Below are 12870 nucleotides of genomic sequence, written 5' to 3' on the forward strand. Positions count from 1 at the left end.
TGTTATCCTTTTGCTAATGAGTATCATTTTTTTAATGTTTATTTATTTTTGAGAGACAGAGTGCAAGCAGGGGTGGGGCAAAGAGAGAGGGAGATAGTCTGAAGCAGGCTCCAGGCTCTGAGCTGTCAGCATAGAGCCCGATGTGGAGCTCAAACCCATGAACCGTGAGATCATGACCTGAGCCAAAGTCGGATGCTTAACTGACTGAGCCATCTACATACCCCTAATTATCATTCTTATAGTGAAATATCGTACTTGATTTGGTGACAGAGATTTTCATTAAACAAAATCTGAATAGCAATAATAAAAGATTGCTGCATAATTTAAATGAAACCTATGTATATAACTTTCAAAACTTCTTTTTCAAGAAAATAAGAGGCAAGTATCACTTCAAATTGGATCACTGAGAATGTCCAGTTATCTTCTTCCCTTCTAACAGAAGGGAAGTTTTCAGTAATTATGGTTAAGGCAAAGATAACCACCCTCTATTTTGCCATGTTTCAAGGATCTAGTTTGAAACTGGATACTTGCCAGCTGATTGTATATGTAATTAAACCATGATATTAATATTTCATCCTGTTATTATAAGGACTTACATTATCACATTGACATGAGGATCAGGCTGGTGGTCCAGAAGCCCCTGTAGAGTACCAGATCATCAGTCTAAAAAACATGTATTGCCATTCCATCAATATTTTCAAGATTCTTCTCACATTACAATTGCTTTGCCATTGCAATTGTAATTTCCACATGTTTATGGGTGTAACAAAAGCTAAATGTTGTTGGGGCACTGGGTGGCTCCATTGGTTAAGCATCCAACTTTTGGTTTCAGCTCAGGTCATGATCTCATGTTTCCTGAGATTGAGCCCCACATCAGGCTCTGCACTGACAGGGCAGAGCCTGCTTGGGATTCTGTCTCTCACCCCCCCTTCTCCCCCCCCCCCCATCTCTCTCTGCCCCTCCCCTGTTCATGCTTTCCCTCTCTCTAAAAATAAATAACTTTAAAAATTTATTTAATAAAAATAAAGCTAAACGTTGTAATGTCAGCTACAACTAAAACATTCCAGTAAACATATTTTTTACTTTAAAACCAAAAAACAAAACAAAACAAAAATACATAATGATTAAGCAATAGGGAATTCGTTCTGACTCTTCTAGCCGGAGAAAAGACACTTTTTTATTGGAATATATTTAAGATTACCAAATAAAGTAGAAGGTGATTGTTTGAAGGTCTTTAAATAGAGTGGGAGGTTTTCACAATGTTGCATTGAACACTTAGAGATGGCTAAGTTATCTTAGGAGACTTTTATCCTCATTGGAAGTGTTGCTTCTGATTCTTATGAGTCATTGTTTCAAGCTTTAGTTCCCCTGGCATCTGAATTCAGGAGCCATCCTTGACATTTCCTTTACCTGTTAACATTCATATTTATGCAAAGAGAAGCATATGTTAGAAATAAGTTTCTCTTGTATTTTGAATTTTTGTTTAACTGAGTCTTCTTCATTCTATTCCCATTCCTTGCTCTTCTCCTGTTCTCAAACTTTGGAGTCGGAAAAAAGTCATTCTGTGCAGCCATGTAAACTGTTAGGACATACTCAGTTTAGATTAGTGGAAGCTTTCTTTCTTCACTGGGTCAGTGTGGAGTGTCTCATAGTAGACACCTGTTTTTCCAGTAGGCTGGAAGTCCTTCAGGTCCCATTCACAGCAATTCTGGAAGTCTAATAGTGTATCCACATGGAATGTCAAGATAAATTTCAGTTTTTTAACACTCAACAACTATAAACTGCGCCTTTACCTGTCTATCAGCCTTTTTCTACTCTTTATGAGTATGTCAGGAAATAGAATTCCCAGTTGGCCTTTGCTAAAACTTAGGCAGTGAGCAAGATAAAAAAACAGCTTCTTTCCTCCTGTACACATAATGGTTCTATGGATGAGGAAGAAGGGAACAGGCCCCAAGAACTTTTGAGCCTAAGGACCTTTGCCCTCATTCTGTAGATTTAAAGGAAATGAGTGTTTGAAATCCCTTGAGATCTTTTAGAGGGAAATTACAGATCCTTTTATCAACTAAAGAGACTCGGGCCTTTTTTTAGAGTCATTAGGAGCTTTGGATATTTAAAATCTTAAGTTTATTCTACTAGGGAGCAAATTGGTATGATTTTAATGACAGTAATTACTTGTTTTGTTAAGTATTTATTTCATCCTTCGTGGAGTATTTCCTTCTTTCTGGACTGCCTTTCTGAACAACTTTTTTATTTCCTAGCTTTTTAGTTCTCCAGATGTTCTGTACAGTGTTGGTGACACACATAGTTCTGTGTTCAGTTTTCTTTCAATGAAAGTAAAGCTCAGAAGAATCTTAACCTGCACAATAGTGACCAGTGTTTGCGTGGTAGTTTTCCTTAATAGTTTCCTTAGAGACCTTAAAGCTTTGTCCCTGACACACAGTACTTCCAAGTTGTTAATATTAGGAGAAGTTTGGGGTAAATAAATATTGAAACACAGGTACACAGCTTGTATCTTCAACTCCTAGACATTTAAAAGTGATCTTACCAGGGGTACCTGAGTGGCTCAGTTGGTTAGGTATCTGACTTCAGCTCAGGTCATGATCTCACGGTTTGTGAGTTTGAGTCCCACGTTGGGCCCTGTGCTGACAGCTCAGAGCCTGGAGCCTGCTTCGGACTCTGTGTCTCCCTCTCTCTGCCTCTCCCCCATTTGCACTCCGTTTCGCTCTCTCTCAAAAATAAATAAACATTAAAAAATAATTTTTAAAAATTAAATAAATAAATAAATAAATAAATAAATAAATAAATAAATGTTATCTTCCCAGAGGAGGCAGCTGCTTCTTTGGAAGCATTTCTTAATATATGCTTTCCTGTTCTCCCAGAATGTATGAGAAAACTTGGAAGCAGGATGAGAAAGAGGCTTGTCTTAGGTCAATGCTGAGAACCTCATTCCTTAACACATTTATTTTGAATGGTACTAGCAGCTAATAAACTTCAAAGTAGGATATTCAGCAAGTACAAAAACAGGGATTTTTGATCCTAACAAAGCATTCTGCCTTCTTTGCCCCAAATTTAAATGTGAAACTATTTGGAGCAGGACTTCATCTATATAGAATTCCTAGGATTATATATCTAGAAAAGAAAGAAGTTGGTAGACAGATGAGACTTATGAGATAGTACAAAAGTTTTAGAGTCACACATACCTAAGTTTTAATCGCAGTTCTTTTATTATCTACCTCTGTAACCTAGAAAAGTTTCTTTAATATAACATTGTCAACTATACTTTAATTTTTAAAAAGTTGAAGAAATAATACCAATCCTTCACAAAGTCTTCCAGAAACTAAAAGAGGAGGACACAGTTTCCAACTTACTCTAAAATTTTTTTTAGGGGCGCCTGAGTGGCTTAGTCGGTTAAGCATCTGAGTTTGGCTTAGGTCACCATCTCACAGCTTGTGGGTCCGAGCCCTGCGTTGGGCTCTGTGCTGACACCTCAAAGCCTGGAGCCTACTTCAGATTCTGTGTTCCCTTCCCTCTCTGCCCCTCCCCACTCGTTCTCTCTGTCCCCGCCCCCTTTCTCAAAAATAAATCAAAAACATTTTAAAAAATAAAATAAAAAACTTTTAAGACCTAAAATTACAACTGTTTCTAAATGTCTTATTCATTTCCATTTATTGTTTTCTTACTTTATGTTATACAAATCCAAAGGATCTTCCTGACCTGGAGCATTCAGTCGATTACCCAGATTTTGCTGGTGCCTCTTTGAGGTTTTTAGCTTTATTTGTTTTGTTTTAAAATATCAATCCTTGGGGCGCCTGGGTGGCTCAGTCGGTTGAGCGTCTGACTTCGGCTCAGGTCACGAGCTCACAGTTCGTGAGTTAAAGCCCCGCGTCGGGCTCTGTACTGACGGCTCGGAGCCTGGAGCCTGCTTTGGATTCTGTGTCTCCTCTCTCTGCCCCTCCCCTGCTCATGCTCTGTCTCTCTCTTAAAAATAAAAAAACATTAAAAAATTAAAAAAATAAAATAAAATATCAATCCTTATTTCTGCTATTATCAAAAATAATAAAATGAAGTAAGGAAACCACCTTTTTGACAATTTAAATGTCATTAGTCTCCAAGATTTACATTCATTACAAATTAAATCTAAAAGAAAAATCTCTGAATCACCCATTTCTGTTCTTCATTATAGTCCAAATTTGTAAGTAAATCTCTAGCCTTAAGTATACCAGCTAAATTTTTGGAATTTTTTTCTGAAAAATGGAAGAATTTTGTTTGTTTTACCTACTTTAAAGGGATGAGAGGGGCGCCTGGGTGGCTCAGTCGGTTGGGCGTCCGACTTCAGCTCAGGTCACGATCTCGCGGTCTGTGAGTTCGAGCCCCGCGTCGGGCTCTGGGCTGATGGCTCAGAGCCTGGAGCCTGTTTCAGATTCTGTGTCTCCCTCTCTCTGCCCCTCCCCCGTTCATGCTCTGTCTCTCTCTGTCTCAAAAATAAATAAACGTTAAAAAAAAATTTTTTTTAATAAAAAATAAAGGGATGAGAGTAAAAAGCTGACAAACAGTTATAAACTATAAAATGCTATATGAAATACTACCATATATGACAGGGATTGATAAGTTTAGATGATGGTTGTTCAGACTTTTATTTATTTGAACTTTTAAGTTATTCCTTTCCTGTCTGTATAATACAAGTTGACCTCAGCTATAAAAATGAGAGTAATATATCTACCTCATGAGGTGATTATGAGGATTAAATAATATAGATAGAGTGTATTAAATGATTCAAGGAATTTGTAAACCAAGGGACTAAACAGGAGAGTGCAACTTTCCAGATTGGTTAGATCAAGGGAAAGAGTTACCAGGGTGTGGACTTCAAATGAAACCCTGGTACCACAAGATAACCACATTCGCATTTGTAAAATTCTATTTCCTCAGGAATTTCTTAGAACTCAATCTCAAATTGGAAAGTACCTTCTACTTTCTTCAACCTCACTGTATACATTAATTGGCTTGTGGGCATGGGGAGGCAGGTTATGAGTGTGGGGTCCTAAGTCTGACAACGTCTGTTGCTCTTTTAGAAGCATTTTGTTACCGCTTCTCCCAGTCTCCCAAAAGAGTGGAAGCCCGGGGTGGTGCACCTTAACTTATTTGATAAATTGCTTCTAGAGTATCTAGATCCCGTGAGAATAACTTTCCTTAAAAGTATAAGCCAGCTGGGGCACATAGGTGACTCAGTCGGTTGAGTGTCCAACTGCGGCTCAGGTCACGATCTCACAGTGTGAGTTCAAGCCCTGCATCAGGCTCTGTGCTGACAGCTCAGAGCCTGGAGCCTGCTTCAGATTCTGTCTCCTTCTCTCTCTGCCCCTCCCCACTTGTGCCCTGTCTCTCTCTCTCAAAAATAAATAAATGTAAAAAAAAAAAAAAAATTTTTTTTTTTTAAGTATAAACCAGTCAAAGCACAGTAACACAGTGTAGAAGAAAGGTAATAATCAGGTATCTGTGATTGGAATCTCAGTTTTTCTACCCTGCTTCTTCCTTCCTGCCTTTCAGCTGTCTGTTGTTACTAAATAAAATGACCTTAGACATTATAAGCATGGCATTTCTTAAGGCTCAAACCAAAACGTCAAACTAAAATAGACAGCAACTAAACAAATACCTTAATCTGACCTAATTTATTCATTTGTTTATTCAACAGCTGTTTATTAAATACACTGTGTGAGGTACAATGCTAAATGGTAAGGGTATAAAAATAAATCTCTGCCCTCAGGGAACTTCCAGTCTGTTGGGAGAGAGAGCCAAGTAAGGAAGCTGTTACCTTACTGGATGATAACTTAACTGATAGAGATGGGCACCAAGTGCTGTGGGAGCAGGAACTTGAGTTGTCAGTGAAGGTTTCCTGGAGGAAGTATATCTGGGGAAAGTCCTGATGAATACATAAAAGTAGGGAATTAGGGAGTATTCACAGAATTTTACTTCATTTTCTGTGGAAATGGAATAATACATACCAGATCATGAAGAAAGCATGGCTGAAATATGGCCTGCAGAAAGTGGGGCAGTTGGAGTAAAAGCAAGAAAATGTTAATCCTAAGAATTGTGAGTTGGAATTTGTGATAGAAGAAGGTGACTTGTCAGTGATTTGATAGTTCACCTAAAGGCCTCATAAAGTGTGAGATAGAGTTTCTATAAAGAGAAGACCTTTTCTATGGTAGGAGTAGAGCTAGTATTCACCATGTTGGCCAGAGTAGGGTGTGAGCAGCATGGCTCTGACCCTTATAAACTTTTTAAATTTTTTTTTCTTTTTTACATTTACTTATTTTTGAGAGAGAGAGATAGAGTGTGAGCAGGGGTGGGGCAGAGAGGGAGGGAGACACAGAATCCGAAGCAGGCTCCAGGCTCCGAGCTGTCAGCACAGAGCCTGACGCGGGGCTTGAACCCACAAACTGAGATTATGACCTAAGCCAAAGTCGGACACTTAACCGACTGAGCCACCCAGGTGCCCCTTTAAATTTTTTTTTTTTAAATGTTTATTTATTTTGGAGACAGAGAGAGACAGAGCATGAATGGGGGAGGGGCAGAGAGAGAGGGAGACACAGAATCCGAAGCAGGCTCCAGGCTCTGAGCTGTCAGCATAGAGCCCAACGCAGGGCTCAAACTCACGGACCGTGAGATCATGACCTGAGCTGAAGTCGGATGCTCAACAGACTGAGCCACCCAGGTGCCCCATGCTTATAAACTTCTTAATGCCTACTACCTAATAATAGGATAGAACCACGTTACTTGATTGTGAACCCTTTCTCTCTTATTGTTTTTGCAGGCACCCTAGAATACATTTCCACACAGGCCTTGTGGATGCCCATCTCTACTGCTTGAAAAAATACGTTGTGGACTTCCTAATGGAAAATAAGTAAGAAAGAGGGAGGTAGAGTCAAACTCATAGTGTGTAAACTACCTTGATTCTTAGTTAACAGTTTTAAACCCTGATAATGTTAGATAACTTGTTTATATAAATAATAGTTGATTCTCGCCTTTGTTTTAAAAATAAAATTGTGTTATTAGCATACTGTTATTTTTGTCTGTATCACAGAGTCCCTGCTTATATTTGGGGGGCCAGTGTTACACTAAGCCAACAGAATATTTTTGTAAAACTAATCATAACATATGGTGCCTCTTTCTGCATAGTTCTGGGTTCTTCTTCCTTCTGCAAGATTGAGCTCCCTAGCTCTAGTGCTATTTGTCTCCAAGCAGGTATCCTTCCCCTAGGCAATTATCCTACAGATGGGCCCTCTTAGCAAAGTTTCAGAGACTTAGCCAAGAAGAGTGGAGAAAAAAACAAGTTTCCCTCCAATTTTGGAAAAGTCCATCTCACTGGGTGAATGTTTATGAATGCAAAAAAACCAAATTTGGTACTTTTTCTGATTTTGCTTTGAGTATAGAACTATGGGCCTTAAATACTCTCCACGGACTATATCTGGCAGATCACAGGACTTAGGTTTCCAGGGAAAAAGTTCCTCTGAGGTTGATCTCAAAGATTTTTTATAGTAAATGCACTTAGAGTCCTCAGAGGAACAGGTAGGAAAAGATTTAAGAGGAGGAGAGGAGCACCTAGTCTCCCTTGATGGCTGCAGGATAAGTTTCTGCCTTGAATAGCACTGGTGGACTGGAAAGCAAGTGGGCTAGTACCACAGCACCAAGTTCCCTCAGACCAGCTGAGGAAGAAAGTCTGAGAACCTGAGTTTAAACACTAGCGTGCTTTTGGCTGATAGACTTGGATATATACAGGAATATTAAGGGGAAGGGGAATTGTTCCTCCGTGCCCAGTATATTTCTTGCTTCCTAACCCTTACCCCCACAACACCTGGTAAACCTCTACAGGAATACCCATTTAGAACCAATGGTAAAAGAAATCATTTGGATTCCTAGAAAACTTTGTCAGGGATTGTCGTTTCTCTATTTCCCCACCTTAGGACACTGTTGCCTTGCTCCCCCCTAATTTATTATTGTGTTTGATCATTCAATCAACAAATATTTATTAAGCACCTGTTATGAGGCAGGCATTGTATTAGATCAACTGCGGGACCAATGGTAAATAAGCAGACATAGGCCCTGCCCTCAGGAAATTTACAGCCTAAGCTCCACAGTAGATTGCAGAGCTTTGCTTTTTAAATAGCAAAGAGAGTTGGGGCACCTGAGTGGCTCAGTCAGTTAAGTGTCTGGCCCTTGGTTTCAGCTTAGATCATGATCTCACAGTTCATGGGTTTGAGTCCCACATCAGACTCCGCAATGACAATGTGGACCCTGGTTGGGATTCTCTCTCTCCCTCTCTCTGTCCCTCCCCTGCACATGCTGACGCTCACATGCGCTCTCTCTTTCTCTCGTTCTCAAAATAAATAAATAAAACTTTAAAAATAAATAAAAATAAAAATATTAAATAGCAAGGGACATGCTGCCAAAATTAGTCATTGATTATTGATTCAGGACCTGTTTTCCAGTCACCAGTCCGGGCTATATATATTCCAAAAATGAAGTTAACTCTTGGCCTTTAAGGGCTTGGTTGTTTTTTTGGTTTTTTGTTTCTTTAATTTTTTAACCTTTATTTATTTTTGAGAGACAGAGCACAAGCAGGGGAGGGGCAGAGAGAGAGGGAAACACAGAATTCAAAGCAGGTTCCAGGCTCAGCTGTCAACACAGAGCCTGACTTGTGGCTCGAATCCACAAACCGTGAGATCATGACTTGAGCCAAAGTCAGAAGCTTAACTGACTGAGCCACCCAGGCGCCCCTAAGGGCTTGTTTTTTATTCTCAAGTGAAAATGAGGCCCTGTCTTGAAGTAGGCCCTGGCCTTGATATGTTGAAAGAGGATGCACTAGTAGTAGAAATTATGATTTCTTTTTTAAATATTTACTATGGAAAACTTCACAGGAATGCAGAAGTAGAGAAAATAATGTAATGAAATCCCATGTGTCCATCACACAGCTTCAACAATTATCAATTCATGGCCAATGTTGTTTTATATATGTTACCACCCATCTCTCCACTGGCATGCCAGATTATTTTAAAGCAGGTCATTATGATTTTGTAATTTCATCTGTAATTATTTGAATTGTTATTATCTATAAATATCTGAACATGTATATGTAAAATATAAAGTCTTTATCTTTTAAACAAATACCTCAATACCATTATCACACCTTAAAACAATAACAACAACAACAACAACAAACAGTGCTCCTTAATACTACCAAATGGGATTTTAGCTTTTGATGTCTGGATATGCAGACAGTTTTACACCAAAGTTAGCTTCACCCTAGCTGCAGTAGCTCCTTTGTAATTCATCTGGCCACCAGTTAGCTGTTCCCACACCTGGCAAGTGTACTCCAGTGGTATGTGCCCTGAGGACAAGCCTTAATTTGGTGATTCTGTGGCTCCTGGCCAGAAGCTCAGCCAAATGGGACTTTCCCAGAGCCCGTTCCAATAGAGCATGATACAGTCTCAGCTCAAACTGCCACCCCATCTCAAGATCTGTTAAAACACCCTTATCTCTTTATCCCCATCATCTACCCTTCACCTGTCAGATTCGTTGGGATTAAAAGCATTATACTGAAAAGTGATATATTTCAATATATTAGGAAAAGTATAAAGGCACACAGGACAAATTAGAATGGTACTCAAGAGAGATTCTTTATTCCTGGCTGGAATAGTGGAGGCCTTATCTCAAAGGTGTGGGAGATGGGGTTGAATAGGTTGGTGGAAGCAGCATGTACAAGGCTTTGAAAGCTTAGCAGGGAGTTGGGAATGCAAGCTGGTGCAGCCACTCTGGAAAACAGTATGGAGGTTCCTCAAAAAACTAAAAATAGAACTACCCTACGACCCAGCAATTGCACTACTAGGCATTTATCCACGGGATACAGGTATGCTGTTTCGAGGGGACACATGCACCCCCATGTTTATAGCAGCACTATCAACAATAGCCAAAGTATGGAAAGAGCCCAAATGTCCATCAATGGATGAATGGATAAAGAAAAGTGGTATGTGTGTGTATATATGTGTGTGTGTGTATATATATATATATATATACACACACACACATATATACATACAATGGAGTATTACTCAGCAATCAAAAAGAATGAAATCTTGCCATTTGCAACTACATGGATGGAACTGGAGGGCATTATGCTAAGTGAAATTAGTCAGAGAAAGACGAAAATCATATGACTTCACTCATATGAGGACTTTAAGAGATAAAACAGTTGAACATAAGGGAGGGAAACAAAAATAATATAAAAACAGGGAGGGGGACAAAGCAGAAGAGACTCATAAATATGGAGAAGAAACTGAGGGGTTGTAAGAAGGGGGATGGGCTAAATGGGTAAGGGGCACTAAAGAATCTACTCCTGAAATCATTGTTGCACTATATGCTAACTCATTTGGATGTAAATTTTTAAAAATTAAATTTAAAAAAAAAAAGAAAGAAAGTTTAGCAGGGAGTTACAAATCTTCAAACAGAATAGTCCCTTTTGGAAGGAGCAGCAGTACAACCTGGCAGGGGAACAGACCATGCTGGATGGGAAAGAGGCTCCTTCAAGGTAATTAAGAGGCGTTTATAATTATCTGGTTATGAAATGATGACTCCTTTAGGGATGGGAGGATAGAAGTAAACCAGGTAGACACAACTTTCAGAAAGGACACTTTGGCAATCTTCTGTCTTTCACCTATGAAAGTCAACATATTCTGCCCTGTGTTTTTTGTTCAGTTGTGGTTTTTTTAGCTGTTTACATGTTAATGTCTTCAATCCAAATTCTTTTGAGATTAGATACCTACCGGGATTGCTAACACATTCAGTATATGCTTGGTAAATGGGATGAAGAGATGTGATGATAGCTCACATCTCACATCATCAGCAGAAGTAATGTGATTTTTCAGTAGTGGAAGCAGAGATGAGGATTTCTATAGCTGACCAAGTAGAAAAGCTATAAGGTAAACTGGGGAGAAAAGAAAACCTGCACTCTCTTTGACAAGAGAAGTTTAGTAACTGAGCTGTGTGATCTTGATACGTGTTTACCTTTCTGAACCTTACTTTTCTCATCTAAAAATTGGGAATAATAATACTTGACGTTTATGATTGTTGTGAAAAATACTTGTAAAGAGCTGAGAGCAATAGTTGGTGCACAGTAAGAACTCAAAAAAAATTTTTTTATACTTTACATTCTACATTTTATTTACCTTTTTTATGCTATTACATGGTCCTTATGCTATCTATTTTTTTCTTCTCAATTTTTATTTAAATTCCAGTCAGTTAACATACAGTGTAATATTGAACTCAGGAATAGAACCCAGTGACTCATCACTTACATACAACACCCGGTGCTAATCACAAGTGCCCTCTTTAATACCCATCACCCATTTAGCCCCTCCCCTGCTCACCTCCTTCTGTCAACTCTGTTCTCTATTGTTAAGAGTCTCTTACGGTTTGCTTCCCTCTCTGTCTCTCTTTTTCCCTTCCCCTATGTTTTTGTTTCTTAAATTCCACCTATGAATGAAATCACACGGTATTTATCTTTCTCTGACTTATTTCAGTTAGTATAATACACTCTGGCTCCATCCATATCATTGCAAATGGCAAGATTTAATTCTTTTTGATGGCTGAGTAACATTCCATTGTGTATATATACCACATCTTTATCCATTCATCAGTCCGTGGACACCTGGGCTCTTTCCATAGTTTGGCTACTGTTGATAATGCTGCTATAAACATCAGGGTGCAGTTATCCCTTTGAATCTGTATTTTTGTATTCTTTGGGTAAATATCTAATAGTGCAGTTGCTGGGTCATAGGGTAGTTCTGTTTTTAACTTTTTGAGGAACCTCCACACTGTTTTCCACAGTGGCTACAATCAGTTTGCATTCCCACCAACAGTGCAAGAGGGCTCCCATTTCTCCACATCCTCACCAACAGCTGCTATTTCCTGTGTTGTTAATTTTAGCCATTCTGACAGGTGTGAGGTGGTATCCCATCGTGATTTTGATTTGTATTTCCCTGATGATGAGTGATGTTGAGCATCTTTTCATGAGTCTGTTAGCCCTCTGGATGTCTTCTTCGGAAAAATGTATTCATGTCTTCTGCCTATTTCTTAACTGGATTACTTGTGTTTGGGGTGTTGAGTTTAATAAGTTCTTTATAGATTTTAGATACTAACCCTTTATCAGCTATGTCATTTACAAATTTCTTCTCCCATTCTGTAGGCTGCCTTTTAGTTTTGTTGATTGTTTCCTTCACTGTGCAGAAGCTTTTTATCTTGATAAAGTCCCAATAGTTATTTTTGTTTTAGTTTCCCTTGCCTCTACCTATGTGTTTAGTAAGAATTCACTATGGGGGCGCCTGGGTGGCGCAGTCGGTTAAGCGTCCGACTTCAGCCAGGTCACGATCTCGCGGTCCGTGAGTTCGAGCCCCGCGTCAGGCTCTGGGCTGATGGCTCGGAGCCTGGAGCCTGTTTCCGATTCTGTGTCTCCCTCTCTCTCTGCCCCTCCCCGGTTCATGCTCTGTCTCTCTCTGTCCCAAAAATAAATAAAAAAAAAAAAAAAAAAAAAAAAAAGTTGAAAAAAAAAAAGAATTCACTATGGCTAAGTCAAAGAGGTTGCTGCCTGTGTACTCAAAGATTTTGATGTTTTCCTGTCTCACATTTAGGTCTTTCATCCATTTTGAGTTTATTTTGGTGCATAATATAAGAAAGTGGTCAGGTTTCATCCGCATGTTGCTGTCCAGTTTTCCCAACACCATTTATTGAAGGGACTATCTTTTCCCATTGGATATTTTTCCCTGCTTTGTCAAAGATTAGTTGACCGTACAGCTGTGGGTCCATTTCTGGGTTTTCTGTTCTGTT

The 12870-nt window shown here is 39.2% G+C and overlaps 1 protein-coding gene across 4 annotated transcripts in view; it reads left to right on the forward strand.

Moving 5' to 3' along the window:
• EIF2B3 (eukaryotic translation initiation factor 2B subunit gamma) overlaps positions 1-12870 on the forward strand; it is a 122510-nt gene that overhangs the window by 73263 nt on the left and 36377 nt on the right. For 3 of the 4 annotated variants that reach the window (XM_060623297.2, XM_060623299.2, XM_060623300.2), the window contains exon 6: positions 6806-6895. The exons of the other annotated variant lie outside the window; for it this stretch is intronic. In XM_060623297.2, the coding sequence (XP_060479280.2) occupies positions 6806-6895 (90 nt within the window). The remainder of the gene's footprint in view (positions 1-6805; positions 6896-12870) is intronic. 4 annotated transcript variants of the gene reach the window in all.

Source organism: Panthera onca, chromosome C1 (genome assembly GCF_046562875.1).
Source record: "Panthera onca isolate mPanOnc1 chromosome C1, mPanOnc1 haplotype 2, whole genome shotgun sequence".
In the NCBI taxonomy this organism is placed as follows: Eukaryota; Metazoa; Chordata; class Mammalia; order Carnivora; family Felidae; genus Panthera; species Panthera onca.